Source organism: Rhea pennata, chromosome 2, assembly GCF_028389875.1.
Source record: "Rhea pennata isolate bPtePen1 chromosome 2, bPtePen1.pri, whole genome shotgun sequence".
Taxonomy (NCBI): domain Eukaryota; kingdom Metazoa; phylum Chordata; class Aves; order Rheiformes; family Rheidae; genus Rhea; species Rhea pennata.
In genome coordinates, this window is record NC_084664.1 from 53774433 (window position 1) to 53800063 (window position 25631).

Here is a 25631-nt window from a genome sequence, read left to right on the forward strand (position 1 = left end):
AGCTCTAACTTTGGAGGCACTGAGCCATAGAGTTCCAGCTTCTCATAATACTTAAGATTTTTGATTGCTTGAAACAAACCTGAAGTTATTTATTTATTTATTTACTAGTTAAGAAGTGCTACAAGTACATATCTGCCTGGAACATCTAACCAAAGCACCAGAGAGGAATAAAGGAGGAGAATGAAGTAGAGAGAAAAACATTCCAGAAAATATTTCTCTTTCCCTTTTCAAACTCCTCTTGTCCTCGTCACCTTATGCTTTTCTCAACTAAATCTTCCCCGACTTGATCTACACGTTCAAAAGCCAGCTTTGATCCTTTGACTGCTTTTTGCTCCTAGAAATGTCTGTAAATTAATTCACTAATAACAACCATTTCCATTTTGTGGGGCCTTTGCTCTACAGCATGTCAGAGATGCTTGTCAATAGATAATATCTATTCACAGTGAAATGCTGGAAGTTCTGGAGTACAGTACAGCCATAGGATGTGTAGCAAACTGAGTGGCAGTAGGGAAAGGGAACTGTTTTCAGGGATGTTGAGGCATGTTTTTTAAAGTATCATGAGAGGGACCTCCCTGCAACTGAATTCCTAATGTTCAGCCTATATAGCCCGGAAGAATGCAGTTGACTAGTGGAACTGGAATTATTGGTTTAAGTAATGGTTATGAGCTAGCAAAGCGAACCATGAAGCCAATATCCCCATCACCACATCTTTTGAAGTGGTAGCTCCTTTGTCAGTGTTTTTTAATCAACTATTTGAATGGGGTTGGCCACCCTGAATTACGTTGGGTGGTTGCAAGGCAAGGCAAGATGATGTGAGAGAGAACTGGACTCTAGTTCACTTGCTGATGTAACTTATGTGATGGAAGTCCTGACTCCTCATAGAGCAGCAGTAGTGTTGTTGCTGACAGCAATATGGTTAGGCTTTGCCCATAAGTGGTGCATGGAGTGTAAGTATTCCAGTTAGGGCTACTGGGCATCCTCAGCTGAGTTCATATGTCAGTCCTGCAAGAGAGATTAAGCCTTTATGAAAGGATGCGCATTCAGTAGAAGGCAGGTTGATTATGCTAGCATGAATTTGTCCAAGGTAGCTAATCTACAAGAGAGAGATGCTTAAATCTCATCTTGCTGAACAATAGCAATTTTTCTTAACATTTTCAGTAGTTCTTTTAACATGAACATTTTTAAAACCTCAAGGCTAATTCGATGAATTTTGCCATCTGCTTATCCTTATGTTCGCTTATATCTTGGAGCAAACTGGAGACTTTTTCTTTTATGCTGTTCTGCTTTCATCAAGAATTATTAAAAACGGAAGGGATTACATACAGTTTAGAACACAGGGACAAATTTCAGTGATTCCAGCTGAACCTGCCAGCTGACTTGGCAGCTTAGGGGATAAATTATTGGCCTAATATACAGTGAGTGGTTGTATGTGCTTATAGTGGCCATTTTTTTACCTTAGAATTGATGTCTTTTTATCATCAGATCTCAGAAAAGATACACCCAGACACTGACTGCCACTTATAAAAGGACTTACTTGTTAGATGCCACCAAAAGTAAATGGGGGAGGTGCAAAGTGTAAAGTAAAAATAGTGGTTTCATATTAGTTTTTGTAAAGAACTCGTGTATGTGTATGTAAGGCAGTCACTTGTTTACAAGACCTGATTAGGAAAGAAACTGAAAAATAGAAGATAATCTTATAGAACAGCAAACTGCCAGAATTTGGATTTCACAGTAGTTACCCAGCCTCAGGAAGGATTTGATACTGATGCTATGTTTCCCATATAGTGCTCTAAAAGTTACCTTGCTCTTATGAAAGCCAGATTTTTTATAGACTAGGAAGGGTAAATTCTCCTCACGTATGTTCTTTATTTTTTTGTGTTGGCTCCATTCTGCTTATAAACTATATGAATGTCTAATTCTTGCAGCCATGTCTGAACAAGGTATACCAAGCTACCTTAATGAGGTTGGACAATGTGCATTTTTTTTGCATCAGTGTAACTGAATCGATTTAGTTTGGCTGCTGTGAACCCCTGAGGTAGATACACTAAAACCGGTTTAGGCTGCTTTATTTGATAAGCTACTGCATTAAGTTAGATTGTTTAAACTAGTTTAAGTGCACCTACCCTAAGAGGTTGTAGTGCTTACTTTGTATTCATTTAGGTTCACTGTGCACTCATCAGGAGTAGAAGGATTTTTCCAACATAAACATACCATAAATCATATTTATATTCCCTAACCAGTAGAATTTGCACAGATGAATATGTGCTAGAGGAACAGTGAACTGTTAAAAGAACATATATTTTTTTTTTTCGCACCAAAATGGAAACACACAGCAAATGACACATTGCACATGAATTTGGCCTGGTGACAATGAGCCCTACTATTTTTGTTGACAGTATGGCATCTTTTCAACCACATTCTGTTTCTATTACTGTTTATTTATATTCAGGACAGAGGAAAGTGTTTGACCTCCCGTTTGGAAGCTGCCTCTTTCACAGCAACGTGTATGATAATGGGTCCTCATTTATTTATGACAATTGCACAATGTGTACATGCAAGGTAAGTCCACAGTGGTATTGTGTGCTGCTATTCGGCATATATGTGTGCCTGGCTTGGCATAAATTTGTAATACTGGAGAACTATGAGGCCTGATACTGTGCTGCTTTGACATCTTGTGTGGTCCTTGAGGCTGATCTGAAAAGCACTCGCAGTTGTGCTGGGAAAGTTTGAAAAGTTACTCCCTGCCTCAGTTGAGACATGGTGCCTGACTATGTGTAATGCAAAATAAAGGTACTCAGATTATGTGATCCTCTTTAAGTTTGCACTGCAGTTGAAGACGAGTTTGTAGATGGTGAGTTTCCACATCTCTGCTGAAGGGCAGTGATTTTTCTAGTTGCTCTAATGTGACTGTGATCACTTGTACTTTGGCACCTAGTCACAAAAAATGTAAAGTGTTGCCAAATCAGTAAGTTAAGATTTTTGCAGGCCAACAAAAGTGCAAATTGGGCTTTAGCATCACAGGCCATGAAAGATTGTCTTAATCCAGTAAATTGTTTTTGTTTTCCTTGAGCTGACCTTTTCAAAGCAGTTGTGCTATAACTTGGGTGCATGCAGTGACTGAGCAAACAGAAATATTATGATAGGGACATACAGGAGCACAAACCTCTTAGTGATGATTTCATGACTTCCTTCTGTGCTTTTACCCAGGATTCAACAGTGATATGTAAGAAGAGATGCTTACTTCCTGGAGAATGCAATAAAAACAAAGACCAGTGCTGTAAGGAGTGTGTCTCATATATCTCTCCTGAGGAAGTGAAAGTGTGCAAGTTCGGCAATAAGATATTCCAGGTAACATTTCAGGGGTGGCTTGAAAACAGATGCCATTGTAACAGCTGAAACATCATGGGTTTACTCTAAATGAGCACTATGGTTTCCTTTTTAGCACAGTCCTTACCATCCTGGTTGATGACGGAACAACTCAAAGGAAAAGCTTTGCAAAATCTGCCATCAGCTATTTTCTTTTCGAGTCTGTGTGAATTCTGCTGTTACACAGAAATTAAGATTAGTTCCTCCTGGACATGGCATTATGTCTCCCTCTCCCTGTGCAGAGACTCAGGCTGCTGCTGCATGACAAATAATGCATTCTTGGTTAGAATTATGCCCTGCCTTCCCAGAAAAATGCTGATCATAGAATCAGTAAAGTTGGAAGGGACCTCTGGAGATCATCTAGTCCAACCCCCCTGCTCAGCAGGAGCACCTAGAGCATGTTAGACAGGGTTGCATCCAGGCAGGCCTTGAAGATCTCCAGAGAAGGAGACTCCACAACCTCTCTGGGCAACCTGGTCCAATGCTCCAGTCACACTTACAGGGAAGAAATTCCCCCTCACGTTCAGGCAGAACTTCCTGTGGTTCAATTTCTGCCCATTGCCTCCTGTCCTGTCACATGGGACAACTGAAAAGAGTTTATCCCTGTCCCCTTGACACCCTCCCTTCAGGTCCTTATACGCACTGATCAGATCCCCCCTCAGGCTTCTCTTCCCCAGGCTGAAGAGGCCCAGCTCTCGCAGCTGTTCCTCGTAGGGCAGGTGCTCCAGCCCTCTGATCATCTTTGTAGCCCTACGCTGGACTCCCTCCAGTAGCTCCATGTCTCTCTTGTACTGGGGAGCCCAGAACTGGACACAGTACTCGAGACGAGGCCTAAAATACTGATACTCATGGAAAAGGAAAGAAAGAAAGGAACAGGTCTGTAGGCTTTATCAGCTGAGCCAGGGAGTCTGTTCTCGAGTTGAGCCAACAGAAGCTGTGCTAAGACTGTCTTGGCTAGGAGTTACTCGTGGAGATTTATTACACTTCACAGCTCTGCTAAGGACTGCACCCCTGACACCCTGTATTGGGAAACCATGTAAAAACTGTCGCTTACTGCAATCTCACCCAATGTTTTCAAACCACAAGGGATTCCCTGCAAAACATGTCTCAGGTTGCTGAGCCTCTGTTTGTTTTCTCAAGTGGTGCATTTTCTTTCACACTATGTCAGAAAAGATTCTGACACCTCACGGGCCATCTGTGAATTAAGAGACCCTCGAATCAGATCACATGTTAAATCCCTTGTGAATACTTGGTTTGTTCAGCCAGAATTACTTCCCATTTATTCCATCTTTTATGTACATAGCTGAAGTGTTTATTCTGGAAATTATATGGGAACAAACCCTCTGTACACAACAGGTACAAGGAGACTGTATTCAACCTGACTGGAACTTGTACACAGGTGCTATTGTACTTCAGGAACAAATGTCTGCTTCTCAGGCACCCAAATAAAATACTCCACTTCTTGTGAGGATCTTAGTGTATGAGTAAGTATAATATGCTGTAAGAAGAAGGAAAAAAAAAAAAGAGAGAGAGACAGCATATCTGCTCTGTTGATGGTGCAACACAGATGGAATGGGCACAGGTTCATGGGGAGTCTGTGCTGTCACCTTTTTAGATCAAAGCTGTGACCACTGCTGTGAGGCCAGCTGCATGCAGTTAGCCATCGTATATTCTGGTACCTTAGCAGATGCTTGGAGAACGGTCATTAGAGGCCCACAGGAACATGTGCTGCATCAGAAACCAGACTATCTTAACATAGCTTGGACATAGAAGATAAAGGAGAGACAGCCTTTAGCCAAGCACGTGTAGAATAAGTCAGTTTGCTTGGCATTTCAGATTTAGTCTGTTTTTCTCTCCGGTCAAAACATCATGTTGAAGTGGGCACATAATTGTTCACAGCTGTCTGGTTGGACTGCCTGTTCTGTTCCTGTCAGGTCTCTCCTCACCCTTCCTTCACAGCAGTCCTGTAAACAGAAAACATATACATTTTGGCTGTAAATGGGCAAGCACAAGGCTGCAAGTGGGTGAGACAGAGTGCTTTAGGAGCCACAGTTGGCAAAGGCAAAGCTATACTGAAACGAGCCTGGGCAGTTCCACAAGCAATCATTCCCAAGTTAGTGGGGAACAAGATTATGAGGCATATTTTGTTCTGCAGTTAGTATTTTAAGAGCCACAGACTGTCTTACCTGCTATACATTTTGGCAGTTTAGCACTGTATCTGTTCTAAACATTTTCAGATGTTTAGCAGATCAAGTGTCTGTGAAAGTGCTGTAAGTAATCTGAATTAGAATTCATTATTCGACCATTCCTGCCGTAAGCCAAAATGATGCCACATCTGGGAATAAATTCACTATATGCTGACATCTTAATCAAATGCCTTCACGTGCAACAACTTATACAAGTCACTCAACCCAGTGAATCAGATTTTTCTAATTATATCAGCTTAAATGAAAATTCGTGATAGGTGGGATCACATCTCAGGTGCATACTGGAGAGAAAACAGTGCAACTAATCAGGACGTTGATGGAAAATGCAAATGTGATTTGGTTAGCTACGGCGGAATGAATTTCTGACCTAGAGGACTAAAGGGAAGAAATCCCTGCTGAATTTGATCTTTGTCTGTAATCCAACTGGGTGTGGACAGACACCTCAAAATAATTTAGACTAAACAATGACACAATGCCAACAGAGAAAGCCATCCTTTCTTGTTCAACGATACATTGCTGGAATAGCTTCCTGTTGCCAGCCCAGCTGATGCTATATCATGTTCCCTCTTGCAGGATGGTGAGATGTGGTCCTCTGTTAACTGTACCATCTGTGCTTGTGTGAAAGGCAAGACGGAGTGTCGCAAGAAACAGTGCATTCCAGTCAGCAGCTGTCCTAATGTGAGTTTTTTTAAAAAAGATATTGCATTCTTCACTTTTCTTCTTCACCACTGTCTTTGTCAGTGTTTCACCGTAGCATGGGCATGGCAGGAGGGCACACAGATTGGGGAGGAGGGATCCTTGGGCAGGTTAATTTAAGCTGGAGTTCCTGAAGTGCGCTATTGCTACCCTGTACATGGGCTTCCCACCTCTGTCTTTGCTCTGAAGAGTAAATGCTCCTGCTCTTCTCCTCCCTTTCCTGTTCCCTATCCTCAATACCTACACTGGAATATCTCTTTCACATATATTTAATAGCTTTGTAGAATGATGAGATGATTGTGTTAATGGATCAAGAGCATGCTTTTTTTTTAGGGCAAGCCACAGGAGGTTGTGCTGGCTTTCCTTAGTGCATGTGAGACTTAATCATTTGGTTAGACATGTAAATTAGACAAAGCAAAGCAAATGATTTCAATCAAACCATGCCACTTTCTCTGAGGTTAGAGCCTGTGCATTTTCTATGTTGAAGTCTGAAGTGAACCCAAAGAGTGATGTAAATATAACTTTGCTTAATTGCTTCAAAATTAGCATTAAACGAAACCTTGAGCTACAGTCTGCCTTTGTTTCCTGGATGTCTGTTGGCCACAAATGATTTTGTTTAAGTGGCTAAAGCTTTCAGAAGAGGGAACTCTAAATAGCATCTCATGTGGGTGCAGATCTCTGAGCAGCACTGCAGGAGAAGGAGCCAAGTCATTAGCATTACACCTTCTCAGTGTTTCCTTCTCTGTCCTGGAAGCCAGCAAGGAAAATATGAGTCACAGACACCTAGGTAGAAATTTTTAAATGACAAACTTGAGTTTGTAAAACTTTATACTTGTGAACTTTTGACAACCAGAAGCTATGGTAGAATAGGGAGCCTGTGTCTTGGCGCTCCCTGTTCTCTGGGCTGCAAGAACTGCTTGTACGCTCAGAAGAGGGGACATCCTGTCCCGTCATCCTAGCACTCCTTTGCTAGTTCACCACAGAGGGCAATTCTGCTGCTAACAGGCCTCACGCAAGGTATTGCACACACCTTAAGAGATATGAACCAAGGGAACTTTTTTGGGAACCTGAAGAGGCCCTTGGTAACCAGGTTTCCTTCCTTCAAGCTATTTACAGGATAAGCAGGAGGTGAGAACATGGGCCCTTCAGGTCTCTTCAAATCCTTTGTTGTCTGGGAACCTGGCCCATGCTGCACCTATTTACATTTTCCCTGTGCTGATGCATTTCAAATGTTTAAGCCTCTTCTGAGATGAAAATATAAATGCATGGCTTAACATAATTCTTAAGTGAAATACAACTTTAGCACTACTGTATTTGAATTTGAGCATTGAGATGACTATTCAAAGTGGCTTCTGTAAACGGGATAGCTGCTTTGCTGCTCACAGACAATTAGTGAAAGTAGTGGTGAGTGAAAATTCACCATACACACTCCTGTGGTAGCATAACCAAGTTGCGTACAAGCTTTTTCACTGCTGTTATATGATCCGTGTCAAGGCTAATGTGAATTTCTAAGCTATCCTAAACCCCCAAGTTGAGTTCTCAGATGAGAACTAGTTCCTTAGGGCTGAAAAGACCAGCTTTGTTATCCCACAGCACCATTCCTCATAGTATCCAACCAGTCAGCCGGTCCTCTATAGCAAGCTTTGCAAAAAGCCACCTCCCTCCACAGGTACAAATAACATTTCTACTCTTTCAAGCTAAATTGGAAGGACAAGCAGGAGAAAGAAAGTAAACTCTAGAGCGAAATTTATTTTCCTGGTCCAAGTGGTATGAGTTTAAGTAATTTTAAAGCCAATAATGTATACTAATAGATTTAAATCTTCTCCTTTTTGTCTGTGCTCCACTCTCTGATGAGATGTTCTGCCACAAATCTGTAGCCGTTAATTAAACACACCACATCACTGAAAGTAAAGATATATTAGTGGTTCTGGTAAGAAGTGTCTGGATATCGCGCATAAAGTTACGCTGCTGTCACTGAAAGCCGTAGGGGTGTGAACTCCATTACCTTGCTCCTTTCACAATATTTCTGGCAATAAGCAGTCTCTACTGGCTGTTGAAGACTGCTGTGGAACAATATGTCATTTAATATCCCCTTGAATGCCAGGCCCCGTAAAGTTATGTCATTAAAACTGTATTACGATACACATATCTGAGTGTCAAAGAGTTAAGGATTCACAAACAAACTTGCAGTGTTATTCCGTGACTTAAATGCTTTACCATGCAGTCTTAATAGTCTTTGCATGATGTTGATGGAATATTAATTAATTTATCAATACAAATTTTTGCCTATTTTTCCTCAGAAAGAATAGGTTTCAAAGTGGTAGTTCTGCAGAAATTTCCTGTGCCATGCAGCTGTTGGTATTACTAGATGTGTTGGTTGCAGGCTGCCGTATTTTCAGAGACTGTTTCTGCCATTTATTTCATTTTTTCTTAGTTAGGCATTTTTTTTTTTTACTGTTTCTATTTTTCTTTTCTTTTTGGAGTGTTTAATTCTGTATCAGTAATTACAGAAAGTGTCTGTCTTAGCTTCTTTTTGTCTGCAGCAGAGGCAATGTATCTCTCTCAACTTCAAGCCCTGTCATATTGATAGCAAAATCAGTCTTGCTTGGGCTCCTCGTGAGCCTTGTGGCTTGGGGTTTCTCTTTTGTACTTTCTGACTATTGACTCCATGTACATATTCCCTCTCTTGGTTACCTCAAGCTTCAGCCTGCAGGTGCAATACATGCTGGCCCCCATCCAGTAAAGTTATTAAGCATGTGTCCAGTCCTGCTGAAGTTAGTAGGCCCTCCATGTGTGCTTAAACATGTGCTTAAATACTTTATAGAAAGAGAGTAATCTCAACACTTAACAAGATTGAATGTCAGATGTCCTCTAGCCTTTTTCTTACATAATTTGCTATTCACTTGCCTTAGCCCTACTCCGTCCTCTTCCTTTCTTGTGCCATCTCCCTTCCATTTTTACATTATTACTGTTTTCTGCTTTGCTTCTACTTACACCTCTGCTATCCCCACTAACAACGCCAGCCTGTGCTAATGGTCAGTGGTCATGAACAAGTCGGTTTTTGTGCTGCTACGGGAGATCCTGGCGAATTTTACAGCATACAGCCTTTTCTGAGCTCCAGGGCTGTGCAAAAGTTAATAGAACTAAATTCGTGGCATGTGAAGACATTTGCAAAGCTTGATTTTTGTGGGTAAATTTTGAACCCGTGAACTTCAAGTGAAGTTGAAAATTTATTCAGAACACGTTCTCTCATCCCTAGCACAGACAGCATTTAATGTTATACACATCTGTTATTATTACAAACAAAAAGTTGCTGTTTTTACTCTAGTGCCAAACGAGGCACAAAAAAACAACAGCTGTTGCTATTGCACAACCAAACAAAAAAAACCCTAATTAGTCTTGCCTTAAGAGAGAGAAAAAAAATGAAAACCTCATAAAAAAGAAGAAAAATCCCAGAAAATAAATAGACTCAAATGTGGTCTGCTTATAAATATTCATGGGGAAAAATGGATCACATCACTTAGCCCACTCCTAAGGGAACTCTCAATGCTAACGAACTCTTGCAGCTCATGTTAGCAATAATGGGTTTCCTTATTCTACAAGACAAAAACAGGATCTCATGCCAACATGGTGGCTCAAGTAACCAGCCTCAGCAGGCTGCCTTGGAGATTCCAATTTCACTTGAATTTCTGCCACTTCCAGCTTGGCTGATGATTTCAACTCTTTTATTGAAACGGAGAGGTAAGGCTATGTAGTGCAGTGTGTGGCATTCAGCTGCACTTCTTCCATTAGTGCAAATAAGTGTTCCTCAGCTTAGTATTTCTGCCTGGTCTTAACGTCCTTCTTCGTTAAAGGTGTCTTATCCTAGCAAGTACTTGATAGTACCTCCCTGTTACAGCCTCGTACTCAGTTACTCTCTTTGCTCTGAGCACCTGGTAGTCACAAGAATGTCTAACCATTACTTCCATAGCTGGTTAAACTCAGATCCAGTCCATTTCTCAAGTTCAGACTTGCATCACATCCATTCTGTTCACACACAGCTGCACATTCAAGGACGGGCTTACACTGAACTTCTATGCCCTCAGGAAGATGAGCTCAAGGGCACTCAGCACCAAGCTGACATTTGTACGACTGGGGTCGATCAGGCATGAGTGGGAAGGAGTGTGCTCCAGTTCAGCCTGCCAGCGGACAGCTGAGTTCACTCCTCCCGACTCATGGTGTCCAAGCTTTGCAGCAGTGTAGGCAGAAAGCAATGCAGATAGTGACAGGGCTTTACTGTCTGTATGCCCACTTCTCCCTGCTCCGCATAGATGTGCCACTTATTCCTTCTCCATCTTCGTAAGCTTTTCTGCGCTGCTGAGTATGTTTAGGAGAAAGAAAATCATAGCTCCATACATTTACTCTTCCTGACCATTCCTTGCTCACCTGCTTGGTTGGGAATGGGAGTAATAGTCCCAAAATGCGGACATTCTCTATGTTCAACTATGCTGGAGGGAAGAATCAGTGCAGGGAAGTAACATAGCTCCATATGCTTCCTACTAACCTGTTCAGGAATCCGGGTGAGCTCCGGTATCACCATAGGTTCTGTTATAACCCATGCCAGTTTTCACTTGAGAAACAACGTCATTCAGGCTGAAGTTTTCCAGGCTTATTACTTGAAGGTTAGCTTCAGGGAATTTGAGTAAAATAAGATAGGCTATCTTTTAATTCAGTGAAGACTAAAAAGGAGCATGAGTGTATGTACACACACAGAGCTATGTTTCCTACTTCTATCCAGCCTCCTTTTAGATGCAACTGTAAAGCAAATTGACCTGGGCAGAGCAGTAAGTAAAGGCTTGACCCTTTGGTCCATATTACTACAACTAGGCCAACCCGTTTGCTTTTAGAATTTACACATCCTTAGATGTATGCCCATTTCCTTCAGCAGGGGACTTGGTCCATGATTTCTGAGTTGGTAATAAGATTTGCTCAGAGATATCACAAAATTTACCAGTGAAAGGAATCTGGCCAAACTAGACCTGTTTCAGTGCCTCCTTCATTCATTTTTCTGGAAAAACAAATGTTTTTTTGTTTTGGAACAGATCACCTCTGCAGAGACATAAAGGGTGTACATAAGAAATGTGCTTGTATGTATTTTGGGTGGTGGGGGAAAGAGAATGATCTTGGAAACCAAATGACTAGTCTGCTTTAGATATCCACGAATACACGAGTCCAAAATTCTCTCACACTCTCTCCAAAGAGAAAAGGGATAACAGAGAACTCTTTTAGTATTTCATTTCTTATAAGACTGCCAGGAAGCTCTTTGAATAGTTCTGTCTGTTTTTAGCACCTGATATTTGAAGCTGTAACCAGGGCATTGAGTTCAAACACAACTTGAACTATTTTCAAAGTCTTATCCAGCCTTACAACATAACACAGTCATTGCTCCAAAAACTCTTTCATTAAATCAGCTTGTCTTTCTCCCAATTAGGGTAAAATCCTGAACAGAAAAGGATGCTGTCCTATTTGCACTGAAAGTAAGTTCCTTCTTCACGTTCTTTAAATTCTTTTTTATTCTTTCAGAGAAAATAAATATACTAGAATTATGTTTGCTTTTCCGCTTTCCTTTTAGAGGCAGCTAAAAGGCAGGTGGGTATGGCTGGCCACAGATTTTGTCTTCTATAAATCTGTAAATTTAAAATAAAATGTCTGTCAAAGGGATTTTTTTTCTCCAAATACCACTAGTTTTGTGAAATCTGAGGTGTAACTCTGTGTAGGATATAGTTAGCCTGTGAAATTTGAAATACGGGTAGACCTGGTACCTTATATACCCGTAAATTACACACTTAGCTATGCAAGACTGGAGAAGCATTAAGTATGTATATAATCCAAGACCTTTGCAGATGATTTGCAGGAGATGAAAGAGGTGTGCAGAAATCTGAGACATAGTCTGGGAAAGCAATGGAAGATAAAATAGAAAGCTGTCCCTCTGTGGTTAGTTTAAACATCGCATTTTTATCCCTTTACTCTTCACTTGAGGAATGATCATCTTTTGATCACCACTTGTGATCTCTCCTAGTCAGCAAAGCACTTAACCAAATACTTATATGTACACTTGTCTTATTTAAGTCAACAGGGAGACCCAGCCTCACAGAAGTTAATGGGATAGAATTACATGTTTCATTTAAGACATATTTAACTATTTTGTTAAATAAGGACAGACTGCTAAAATGGGGCTTTATGATTTATAGGAAAGCATTTGAAAAACGGAGCAGGTTTTTAAGGAGAACGTTTTCTATTCTTGTCTTAAGGGAAATTGCTTTTGCTGATCATCTCAATTCTGGGTGCTCTTTGTTTGCACAAACAGTATATATTAAATCCTTGCTTCTCCATTCTGTACCTCAATTATTTTGAAACATATAGCTTATGGTAAAATAAATCTGGTTTGCAAATTTTTAGTATCAGAATGAAATGAAATGTATGTGACATAACTTCAGAAGGTCTTGAGACAAAGAATACCAGGGAGAGGGAGAAATACAAGAGAATTCAAATGACCAGCAATTGATTTCCTGCATGCTCACTTTCAAGGGAGAAGAAATTTCCAGGGACCTCTGCTCAAATATTACATGTTATTATTGTCATGAATTTATTGATCTCTGTCTTACCTCTGTTCTTGTGTTTCATTCTCATCAACATTTTTCATACATTCTATTGTAACATGAACAGTATTCCGTGAAAGGGTGAAACTAATGGGGTCATTCCCTCAAAAGCACTGGAGACTCTCTTCTGGAAGGGGTTAAAAAGAAGACAGTAAAGTGACTCCTTCAGAAGTGCTACTAGTGAACTATAAATTGTGATAGTTGTTTCATAGGAGAAGGAGGCAAAAAAAATTACATGTTGAAAGTAAAAATAACTCATCTAGGAACGGGGTAGACTAAAGGTCAAAACTTCTAATGATATAGAAAAGAAATGGTCGCTGCTATAAGACATGAAATTAAAGGCACAGTGTCATCAGCTAGTAGAGCACATGAAATCTGTATACCTGCTAGGAATGAAGTCACAGCTGCAACTTCTGTTTGGTTTTAAAGAACAATCATATCTGACCATGAACAAGTATGCAGAGAGAGGAGTCCTAGAGAAACCATGAGAATTTGGGCTCTGATTCAGCAGGCATTAGAGCATCTCCTCATTCACTTTAGTGGATCCAGGCTGTGTGAGGAAACGGTAATCCTTCTTGATATCTGGAAAGTCTGTACTGTGTAGAACAAACAAATGCATGTGGCCATAGTTTCTCGCCGTCCCTCTGTTTGGAGGTCTCTAGCCCAACCTCTTGCTCAAGGCAAGGTCGACACTGAATTCAGACCAGATTGCTCAGGGCTTTGTCCAGCTGGGTTTTAAAACCTCCAGGGATGGAGATGCCACAGCATCTCTGGGCAACCTGTGCCAAAGTTGGACTGTCTTTGTGGTGAGAACTGTATTTCTTATGTCAGGTTGGAATCTCTCTTGTTTCGGCTTACCATCAATGTCACTTGTCCTCCAGCCATGCAGCTCCATAAAGAGCCTGGCTCCATCTTCTTGGTAACCTCCTTGTAGATACTAGAAGGCTGTAATTGGGTTCCTCTGAAACTTCTGTGTTAAACAAGATTGTTCCCTTAGCTTCTCCTTTTGGGTCTCGGCCATATTGCACTGGCCGCATGGAAGGCTGGGAGGCACGTTGCACTGTCCCACAGAAAGCACGCTCCTCTGTTCACATGGAACAGATGGATCTTTTTTTGGAGGTGTCGGTAAAGATCCATCTAGTATTTGGAGGGGAGCTGATGATGAACTCATCCTAAGCTTTTATAATTAAGTGGTCATTCCCAGCTTTTATCAGGTAATGTAATCAAAGTCCTTAAATACCTCTTCTCATGCTGTAGTGATAGTCATTAGTGTTTTAACAGTTGCCATTTGCAAGGAGCCAATTCTACCCTTGTGTCAGAAGAGCTGTAAATCTCATCACAACATTCAGACAGGCCAAAGGCAAAATCATAAGGATTTCAGTGATGATCACTATCTCAGATAGTCCAGTAATTAAAAGCTTTGCCAATTCAGCCCATTTCAGCTGAGATAAGATGCACGTACAAAGCTCTTTCTCCCTCCCACCCACACATACTGATTCTCTCTCCACATATTAACCAGACATTTTTGGCGGTCCAGCAGATATTAATTTTCCAAAGTAAAAACAACATAGGAGGTACAAGAACATACTGTACACAGGAGAGCTTTGAGTACAGTAAAAGGCAGCCAATTTCTATGAAGTGGGTCAAAAACAGTCACGTTGTTAAAGGATACAGTTTAAACTAAAAAAAAAAAATGATTATTTTTCAAAGCAGTTTGCTGCAGAGAGAAAAAGTACCTCATCTCCTAAAGGGCTGGTGAGTCCCCTTTGTCTACTGTTGCCGAAGTTAACTATGGTTAGTTTTGGCATGTTGCTGCTTCAGCTCCATGGCTGGTGTACAGTTATCACTAATTAAACACAGTGGTCATACCAGTGGAAAATTCAACAGTTTAGTTTATCCTGCTGTAAAAATGTAATGAAATGTACTCTTTTCGGCTTGATTTAGAAAAATCGCCACTGACGTCAATTCCATAAATTAGTAATCCTATGTTAGACCAAGGTCATTTTCATATTAAAAAAAGAAATCACTAAGCCTAAGTTAAAATAACAGACTCCCTCAACTCTAGACAAAGAAGGGAATTGGCAATGGAAGATAAATCTTTCTTGACATAGTACAATTGATAGCCCTTGCTGAAGTTACAGCATACAGTGTGAAAGATTCCTGTTGCAACATTGTAGATATCAGTTCATCATGATCGATAATCCTATAATGATCATACCTAAGGCGTTGGTACACTGTGCGGATGGAGATTTTTCAAACTGTACTGCCATCATATATACCTAGCAGTACACGTGGTTAATTTTGTATCACATTCATCACAAATCATTCTGCAGCTTTTTTAATTGACAAAATGACCACTGGAGCTAATGAATAACGTCACCAAACTCAATGGCATTTAGACTCAGCCTTGGGAGTAAAAGATTGGTACTTTCACCTGCTCCTTCATATGGATTCTTTTTCGTTTGTTTTTATAGAAATATGTAAAGATTGATGACTCTCTTAAGAGAAAAAAGAAAAGAAAAAGCGGAGTTATGTACATAGGTTTGCTCTGAGAGCAGGGACCTGGACTCAAGGACCACATAGGCCCCTGTTGGTTCTGTTTCTGATACTATTTCTTTGCAATGGAGAAAGGCACCAAAGAAAGACTGCAGTTGTTCATTCGTACTGAAATGCTGCTTGTGATTTACCTCCTCAGCCATTTCAAGTGTGATGGTCTACTGTATAAATATGTATTTGGACAAATTGGAGTAGCTATTTTATTTATGAAATAGACCATAAAGACTCCTGTGGAGTTTTTGATACCACACCTTGTGATGTGTATTATATCAAGCTGCACTGTGCAGCAATTATGAGGAGAGCAGTCTATGGCTATGCATTTTTTAAGACAAGCTAATGAAATTCTATTATACATGCTCTGTAGCTACTTTTCAAAAGTTAATAATGTGTTCTGTTTGATTTAGGGCTTAATTCAGAGTATGGTCTGATTACATTCAAAGTTTTTTTTTTTTTTTTTTTTTTTTTTTAATGAGATCTTTTTGAATTATAGATGTGCAACGAAATCACCCCTAACTGGTAAACTTCTATTTTTTCCTCCTTCTCCTTACTTTAAAAGTGTCCAAACCAATTTTAGTTATAATTTAAAGTATATTTTTCTTGGCCACTCTTAAGTAGTTACAAGCCCAGAAGAGTGTGACCAGACATCTGGACATCTTGGACTTCAATTGACTGTTCTGATGCCCTGAAAAAATAAAACAAACTATTCCGTGAGCACCAGAACTAACAGAGCCTGGTTTCCTATGGATTTGTGGCCCATTTCCTTTATACCCCAACAAATAATAAATCCAATGAGAGACAATATATCCTGTGGCTGATCTGGAGCTACAAGTGTGCTAATTGGCCAGCCAAAATGCTCCTGCTCTTTGTCCAGTCAGGGTGTGTGCTGCCTGTCTGTCTGGCCTCTACTGAGCATTATGTATAAAGGGCTAAAAACTGTCTGTCTGGTGGTGGGGACACTGGGTGGAAGGCAGGAAAGTGCTTTTTTGCAACCACTTGTTTGAGTCTCTTACCTCTACTCATCCAGGGGTTTTTCCCAACATTTACTACAACTTAGTTGTCTCTGACACTTTTATCCTTCTGTCAAATGTGGTTCAAATTAGCCAAAACACATCATGATTTCATAATTCTTTTTCTTAGAAGAGCATGTTAAAACTCATGGAATGCTAAAAGGTCCTTCCGCTTGCTGTTGCTTGTTTCAGCTTCCTTTTTTGTACAGATAATTGTGATTTCAAACCCTGTGGTCCTTGCCTACAGTTACCTCGCCAGCAAAGTCAGTATTTTATTTGAATTGGGCATGTGATTCATAATATACAAGGAAAACAGTCCAAGAACTCTATGGTATTCACTTTAGCACCTGTATATTGTTATTATTAGTTTACTTGCGAGCTTTAGATCCTTAGGTGGGAACTGAGCAAACTGCCTGAGTCATCCATGAAGTTCAAGATTGTCAAATGTAAAAGCGCCAAGTCCGTATATAGTTGCTTAAAAAGAAAATGTGGAAACTGCTTCTTCTCACTGAAGCCAGAAGTTTTGAAAACTGTTTTGGGAGCCTAAATGTGGGATTTCCAAAAGAGATTTAGAGGTGTTTTGCGGCAAGCTCCCAATAATGTTTAATTGGAGTTGAGAGCCTTAACTGCATCAGGCCCTTTGAAACTCAGCCTTCAGAACATAGTTTTGGGGTCCTCGTTTTACAAATCTGAGTCTTTCAGGGACAGAGGAGAAGCAGGGATATATTTACTTTCATGCAGAAGTGTTCGTGTGTGTAGATGAGCAAAAGATCATCAAACAAAGGCTGTAAATGCTAGGTTCGAAACTAGCAACAGGCCGTTGTTCTCCACACACCTTGCCAAAGGATATTGTGGATGCTAAAAATATATTTGGGTTCAAGGGGAGACTGGGCAAACTCACAGAAAAGAAGTGCATCAAAGGTTACTAAATAAAGAAGAAACACGCCTAGCTCAGAAAGTTCCTAAGCTGCAAACAGTTGGGAAGCCGGTAGTCTTAGAGGAAGTATCATATCCACTTGTCCTTTTCTGACCCCTTCCTAGACCCTAAGAAAGAGCTGACAGGGACTCAGAATATATGCAATATGCAAGGATTTACTGTAAAAAAAGAAGGGAGGATCTTCACTCATGTCTCTGTGCCTCATTAACACAAGCTAGCAAAATTCACGCGCTTGCACTGGGTAATGTAGCTTTGGTGATGCAGGGGTTGTCTATCCGTAGCAACCCAACAGAGGTGCAAGTCACCCACAATACTGACTGGAGAGTCATTGTTTCCTTATAGATCTCAAAAACAGCCAAGAGGAAGGATTGGCTTGTTTCAAAAGGAGAGAAAATAAAAAAGAACCAAACCATAAAACATTATGTGATTGAAACCCTCCCAAAAGGAAAAAAACAACAATCCCAAACCTAAAAATGGCTGGAACTCTTTTCATGTTGCCTGCCTTTTGCTGTCTTGTTATACCCTGTATTTAAAGTTTCTTTCTAGTTCTTCTCTCTGGCAGTGTCCAAGTTATCCCAGGTGTGGATTTTTTAAAACCTCGCAATTCTAACAAACCTTTAAAAATATTTTACACAGTGATATCAGAGAATCAATTATTCAGGTTGTTTTCAGGAGGTTTTCCCTCCTCCACTTCCTTGGTTATTAAAGAAAATAGCAAATTTTGGATCAGTCATTCAGCTATCCAATCCAAAATACATTCTTTTTTATTTTAACTGCACTGCATCAGGTTGACATATGATGTGACACAATGTAACATAACATAAAACAACATTACTCTACATAACACGTTAGAAATTAAAAATAAATATTTCCTTTGGATCCCATTGGTACTATCCATTTTACTTGCACATCTCTAAATTATATTTGCTCCTCACAGGTCTTTCCTCTAAACCATTGGCTTAGTTGAAGAACCCCCTTTTTCTCCCCAAGAGGTATTAGGTAATAGCATCTACAACATCTCCACATTCTTCGCCTCTAGAAATGCAAGCAAAAAAAATAGTTCTCTTCACTGAAATCTTCACCGATTTTTAGGCTGCTTTTTTGTTGATAGTTTTCTTGTTTTCATAAAAATTTTCATTACATTTAAAGAAAAATTAAAACCTGAGAAAATGAAATAGGATCTGAATGGTTAATAAAAATATCTTTAATATTCATCATGCAGATAATTGTATGAGTACCTAAGGAAATAAGGAGCATATTAATATGATTTAGTACCATTAAAATCAGATGGTCCCCATATAAAATCTATAGAAGTTTTCCTCTGGGTAAAAATTGAGTTGGTGATAAAAACTATATTGTTCCTTTCATTGGAAGCTTGCAATTTTTTTAAGAAGTATCAGTCAGTTAATCTTGTTTGGATTTTGGGGAACAGTTATGGTATCCTCATTGGTATCAGTGAGGAAAATGAGGCTCAAAGAAGCAGATCTATGCTTTTTTAAGACCACTCTCTAAATTAAGGTGTCTTGGTTTGGGGGCTCTGCTTAAAGTCCTTTGGGCCTGATTTCCAAAGGTGTCAGTCAACTGCTGTTCATTTTGACTTCAAATGGAGCTGTGAATGTTATGTCCTCTAGAAATAGAAACTTTCGGCCCCTAGTTGACAGGGGCCGTAGTTAACTGGCATAAAAACAGTCAAACATGGTTTAACTGAAAACTTGATGAGAAAAAAAGCAAGGTGGCAAAGGCAGGGGTAGAGTACAACTCTCCCAGGTACCACCTCTATGGGGATGTCTCCGAGTGGTAAGAGAGACTGAAGTTAGATTGAAGAAGACTTTACTACCAGTTAGGATAGCTATGTTCAGGAACAGGTCGCCAGAGGAGGTTGTGGAGTTTCTGGCACTACTATTGCTTTATAAGAACAAGTTAGATGATAGACATCTGTCAGGAACAGCATGGATACAGGTGAATCTGCACTACAAATGGAGAAGGAATAGATAATGTCTCCTTGGGTCCTCTTCACCCTTTTTTCTGTGGCTCCGTGTAGGAATCCCTGGACTCCTCTGACTGAAGCAAGTTAAAAAGTGCCAGAAACAGTTTAGCTGCATTAGCATGGCACTTTATCTAGGCTGAACAGCCCTGCCATGGGAGGTGTCAAAGCCCCACTCTGCACCCCACCATAGAAATTCCCTGCCTCTCCTCCATAAAAGCTGTGCCTCCCTCGTTGTAGTTTTGAACTTGCCTTTCTTTTTAGTTGTCGTTCCAGAGGAGCCATGCATGTTAGTTAGACATTAAAAAAAAATTTTTTAGCAAATAGATTATATATTCTCTGTTATTCTTCCCCTCCTTTTTTGGGGGGGGGATGGGGTGGGAATTGGTACTGTTTATAGCTCTCTGATTACTGAGTCAAATTTTGTTACTGCACTAAGCTCTTCCTCTAAAACAGGCATCATCTTTCAAAAGCACCATAAACCCCTGGGCACTCAGCTGGCAATGGCCCTGTGCATATCTCTGCCCAGAGACTCCTTCGTGCAGGAGAAGCAGCAGCGAGATGTGGTTGGGACCTATCGTTATGCCCGAAGGCTGAAATGCAGATAAATGTGCTGCTGTCCTTGATCACTAGGCCTGGGATTGCCTCTGTTTTTGAGAGGCGTATTGATCTCTCACTGAGTGATGAGGCAGTAGCCCTTCCTATGTCCCACAAATATGGGCCGTGCTCTAACAACTGGCTGGAGGGGAAGGAGCACAATCTTGGCCCAGTCAGGATTGCAACCACATCCACTGCATGCCTGGAAGCTCCTCGGAGCATCTGGGAGTGTGTCGGTGCCCTGCGTAGCCTGCCTGGGCCACGTTTAGAGTTGGCTTTGCTTTGGGTGATCACAGGGCAACTTAGCGTCGATGAGTGTGGAAAAGCTCTGTCTCCACGTGGTGGCTTCTCTGACCAACGTATAGCTGCAGGCATCACTAAGAAATCTCCTTGTATTTGTAATGGTGTAAACGATAGGTGAATCTACCATGCATGTATCTGATAGTCATCGCATGTTGTTATTCTTATACTACTGCCTTTTTGTAGGTAACATGATAACAGTAGCTACTAAAGTCAATTGTTTATAAGCAACACTTGTTATAATTTGTAAATTATATAAAGATGTTAATAGTAAATGGTAGTAACGTTTCATCAGGCATCACATTCACAATTCAATGACAGACATGGTTTACAAGACAAGGTTTACTTAATGCTGGTAATATGGAGAATTTGTGAAAAAGATAGCTGTACCTAGTTTATAAATGCACAATATTTTTAAGTGTGCCTATGGGAGATATGGACAGACCCTGGTCCTGCTGAAGTGGTCTGATGACTTAATTTCGGTTGCTCACCTCATGAGTAAGGTGAGCATTTTCTGGAAATGAAGTAGTATCTGAACAGTCTCACAGGCATTGTATTCACCTAATGGATGATAATTACCTGATAACCTGATGGATATAATGACCTGTGGATGATAAATGCTTGGGTTGGAAGAGTTGTCTTGTGTTTCTAGCTACATGTTAGCCTTACCATACTGACCCAAGGATTAATTGACCTTCAGTTACCACCTGCTTTGAAAAATACTTCTGTTAAAAACATAGAGCCTCTGGTTTTGAAAATATACATTCCTAGCAGTCCTCAGCCAAATCTAACCTGTAGGGGCATTAAGTGAGAGCAACATCCTCCAAGTTCTTATTGACTGCTTATTTTCACATGAGATTGATGCTGATATGGCACTTTTGTTTCTCACTCACCTGCAGAGCCTGGAGTTTGCACTGTATTTGGAGATCCTCACTACAACACTTTTGATGGACGGACATTTAACTTTCAGGGAACATGTCAGTACGTTTTGACGAAAGACTGCTCCTCCTCTGCCTCGCCCTTCCAGGTGCTGGTAAAAAACGATGCCCGTCGGACCCGTTCTTTCTCCTGGACAAAATCTGTGGACCTTGTGTTGGGCAGAAGCACTATCAGCCTCCAGCAGCACCTCACAGTGAAGTGGAATGGGACCCGCATCTCACTGCCTTGCGAGACACCACAATTTCAGATCGATTTGGATGGTTATTTGCTGAAAGTGACAACCAAAGCAGGTACGGCAAGTGTGTGCACATGTGTGTGCATATGTCTTCTCCCTGAAGAACATCTCAAGTGCAACATGAGCAGCTGTCAGTAGAAAAACCATAATAGCAACAGTAAAGAAATTTTATAATTCTGTAGAGATATGAGGATCCCAAGGTGCTTGATAACCCTTTCAAAATCAGTGCAACCTATAAGGAGACAGATATGAATTTGAAAATCTTTGCAGAACACTTCCTAAAATATGTTTCATTCTGTAATTGATAATTAACTGCTTGCATATACAAATGTATCTGTGATTTTCACTTCCAGTGTGTAGGAATGGTTTACCCAGGTTCATCCTTTGATACTAATTAATAAGAACAGAGAGGAAATCAGTTCTTAAACATAGCACTCAGTTCTTCCCCTGCTTCACACCTTGCGGTCTCAGTGGGCAATATATATATATAAAATCGTAGTAATTAATTGCCGGAAGAAGTTGTCAAATTATAGAAACATTTCCTTAGGGATATCCGCCAAAATAGAAGTCCTTATTTGAAAATCAAGGCTTGATTTGCTGCCTCACATCAAATTGTTGGGCTCACTTTACGTTCAAGTAAGAGTTTGTTGGAACAGACTTTCTGGAAATCGGAAGCTTCAAAATATCTGGTACCATTTTTGCAAAAGCAAGGAGGGGAAAGAGAAGGCTTTCAGGTCTTCTGAGTCCTAGAAATTATGTAAATTGTCAAAATGCTAAATCAGAAGACTTGCATTTGTTTTGATAAACTGTTCTGATACTATAGTATCCTGGCATAGATAAATACTGAGTGGAAGTTAAAAATTTACTCATTAGCGTGTGTTAGGCACTACTGCATTCCTGGGAGATTTCACTTTCACAGTGAAGTACTGTTTCAGTGAGAATAATATTTACTGTTAATTCAATTAAATGGCATGAGAAAGCAATGAAACCAGTCTTTCTTACAGAGTGATATGGTCACAGTTAAGAAGCATAGTCTTAATCATTATCTAGCATCTTTTTTTGCAAGGGGGACACTAGCATGCACTGTTGAGCTGAGAATTTAGACACCTGTTCATATATCCCCTGGAAATGTGAGTCTGAATAATGTGGATCCCAGCTCTGGGCTCATTCCTCAAAGTGGCAATGCAGATTTTTGTGGCTGTCTGTAGAATGCACACAAGTTGACCATTATTCACAACTTCTAATTAAAAGCATCTTGAGTGTTTCTCTTTGCAGCCAGCTGAATGCTATGAATTCTGGTGATGTGGGTTTCATTAGCCAACCACAGGCCAAGGAAAGGTTTTCAATCAAAGATGAATGACAGCTAATCCTGCTGCTATTCCATTTGTCTCTAGTATAAGCCTAATAAATGACTGCACTCATCCTTGTCCATGTGTTGGCAGTGGAGTGCAAACATGGCATATGCAACATACCAAACAATGTGTAATCACTGCAAATTATAGTCTAAATAATTCCTCCCCTTAACAGAGAAGGATCAGGTTTCTCTTGCTAAGCGCAGCACCATGGGCCAAGTCATCCTTTCCTTGGCACACAAGGCCTGGAAAGCAGCAGAATGGGGTGACTTTATTTTGCTGGGAGAGGACAACCAGCAGAGAGGCTGCAGAGAGGTGGAGTGTGATGAGTAGAACTGGTTTAAAGTCAAAAATTTTGTTCCATAGGAAATTCCAAATGCTGGAGTGGGGGGGAAGGAAGAGAATTTTCTCTGTTTCAGAAAGAAATGTAGATTTTTTAAAAATATATACTTTCCCAGTGTAGGGAGTAAAATTGAGGGAGATAATTAGAAAAAAACAAGAAACATTGCACTAGCAACAAAATTAGAAATAAAACTAGGCTTGAAAGTGTAGAGTCTGGTGCTTACAGCTCAGGCAGCATTCCCATGGCTTTTGGTTTTCCTTTTGCAAGGCTGAGAGCAGAGCCCTAGATAAACCAGAGGAGCCCAAAACTTCAGGAAGCCTTGTGGTCCCTGGCTACAAGGCAATCTGCATGGCAGGGCTGTTTTAGAATTGCACACCCTGAGAGTCCAGGCTTCCAGACAGCCCACCACACGAGCTGGCAGAAGACCAGCCTGGAGCCCTGCCAATGTTTTGTTGGAAGTTCATTGAATTTGATATATCTCCCTGAAGCATTTCAGTTTTGATGAATTGACATTTTCCATTGAAAACCTATTTTGTTGCTAAATTCCTCAGCAGCTGTAGCCCTGGATGCCATGCAGCAGCAATTCTGGCGCCCTACTCTTGCAGGGTGCCTTCATCATAGGTGTGGTTGGGATGGTGTTGAACCCTAAGATCTTTGTGTTGAGAAGAGAAGAGAGCAATGGGTGTGAGAGGGCTGGTGTTATTTCATCTGCCCCTGTAGTGCAAGAGGTTTTTTTCTTGATTCTTTCTTCTTTTTTTCCAGTGCTGCTCTTATGTCCAAATGTACTTTGTTGAGGCTTTCTGAACTAAGTTGGCCCTAGGTCTTTAGGGAAGAGTGGTCTGCCAGTTCTTTAGGATGCCTTTACCGTGAAAAATCGTGCAGAACAATTGATGGGAATTCCCAGCATGTGGAGCTCAGTTTGTGATGTGCATAAATCCAAAAGGAATTTTTTAAAGGCGGTAGAGCACACATTGTGCCAAGTTAAAAAATCAAGTAACAAGTTGGTTAAGCATCGCTCAAAGAAAGGGGAAAATTGGAAACCCCTAAAAAGTAACACAAAGAATGTTCCTTTTCTGCACATCCCCAGATGGGACAGATGCTGCATCCTTTGGCTTCAGATCTTGCCAGTTGCTTAGAATCTGATTCTTGTCCAAGTGAATGGGAAACTCATCCATTTGGGGGAGGAGAAGAGGGGGGAGTAGGCACCAAGAAACTCTTCCAAACAATTTCTGTCTGCCAAGGAGACCATTTCAAACATTGCTCCGTAGCATAATCCTGTCGGTCACAGCTCTTGTTGGTTTACTGAAACCAACTGAATTTTCTGCATGTGGATGAACAAAAAGGCACATACTGCACAGTGCAGGGAGGCACAGAGCAAAATATCATATGGGTTAGATGATACCCTTCCAGGTTATCCAAAAATGGAGCAGGCTCCATTATGGACAGAAACCTGTCAGCTGTTCATCAAAGCTAGAAATCTCGCTAGTAAACTCTTTTAAAAACAGCATGATACCATAAAGCTACAAAGTTAGACTCACATCTGAGCACTTAGTATTCTGATATAGCATAATTAAACAATATCCAACTAGAGGAAAGTACATACTCTTGTGGTAGTTTGGCTGTGACTCTCCTGAAACAGATATAATAATCAAAGCAGGAACCTGTGGATTTAAATGTATGCATTTTTATGCCTAGAAATGAAAAATCAGAATTTTGTTATTCATATCTGCATACCTGGAGTTCACACAGCAACATGGAACAAGTAGATTTTGTAACCTCTCCTAACATTATAAAGGACACACAAATATTCAGAATAATTTCAGGGTTAACTCTTGTAATGAACATGAGTGATTTCAGTGAAAGTCAGTTAGTCCTGATTTGAGAACAGAAGTTGTAAAACTAAAATTAGGATAAACCATTAACCTCTCTTTTATGACTATGCTTAAAGTCAGCAGCTCTGATGGAGCTCTGATGGGCAAAAAGCTGAACACTAAAAGCTAGAGTTATTTTCTGAGGAGAACTGTCTGAGAACGTGGATCTTGACACTTCAAACTTTGAAAAAGTTTATATGGTTCTCAAGTGTGGAATAATCTCAGTTTGTAGGTTGATGGCAAGTTTTTTTTAAGTGCCAGCATGGCAGTATTAGTCTGATGTCTGCAGATCAAGCTATGTTTTGTTTTTTTCAGTGTTGTCAAAAGCAAAGGCAGCTGGAATTTGAATTTGTCCAGCAATGATAATATATGAAGCAGCTTAAAAGGCAGTTTTGCTCCTTGCCACTGTGCTGGCCTTGTTAACAATTGTAGTCTTGCTCAATTTCTCAGTTAGCTGGGTGTCAAATGCCTTTGCAAGACAACACAGTGGCCCTATCCATTCTCGGTTTATTAGACATTTTGAAACTTTTTTTCAGGCATAATTTGCTTGGGACATATTTGTACTATCTTGCTTATCCATAGCGATAAGAAAACATGACGAAA

The 25631-nt window shown here is 40.4% G+C and overlaps 1 protein-coding gene across 1 annotated transcript in view; it reads left to right on the plus strand.

The window, feature by feature from the left end:
• The window catches only part of BMPER (BMP binding endothelial regulator), a 150399-nt gene that overhangs the window by 78273 nt on the left and 46495 nt on the right, over positions 1-25631 (plus strand). Inside the window, exons 8-12 of the mRNA XM_062567902.1 lie at positions 2450-2559; positions 3208-3348; positions 6147-6251; positions 11740-11785; positions 21188-21517. Coding sequence (XP_062423886.1) covers positions 2450-2559; positions 3208-3348; positions 6147-6251; positions 11740-11785; positions 21188-21517 — 732 coding nt within the window. The remainder of the gene's footprint in view (positions 1-2449; positions 2560-3207; positions 3349-6146; positions 6252-11739; positions 11786-21187; positions 21518-25631) is intronic.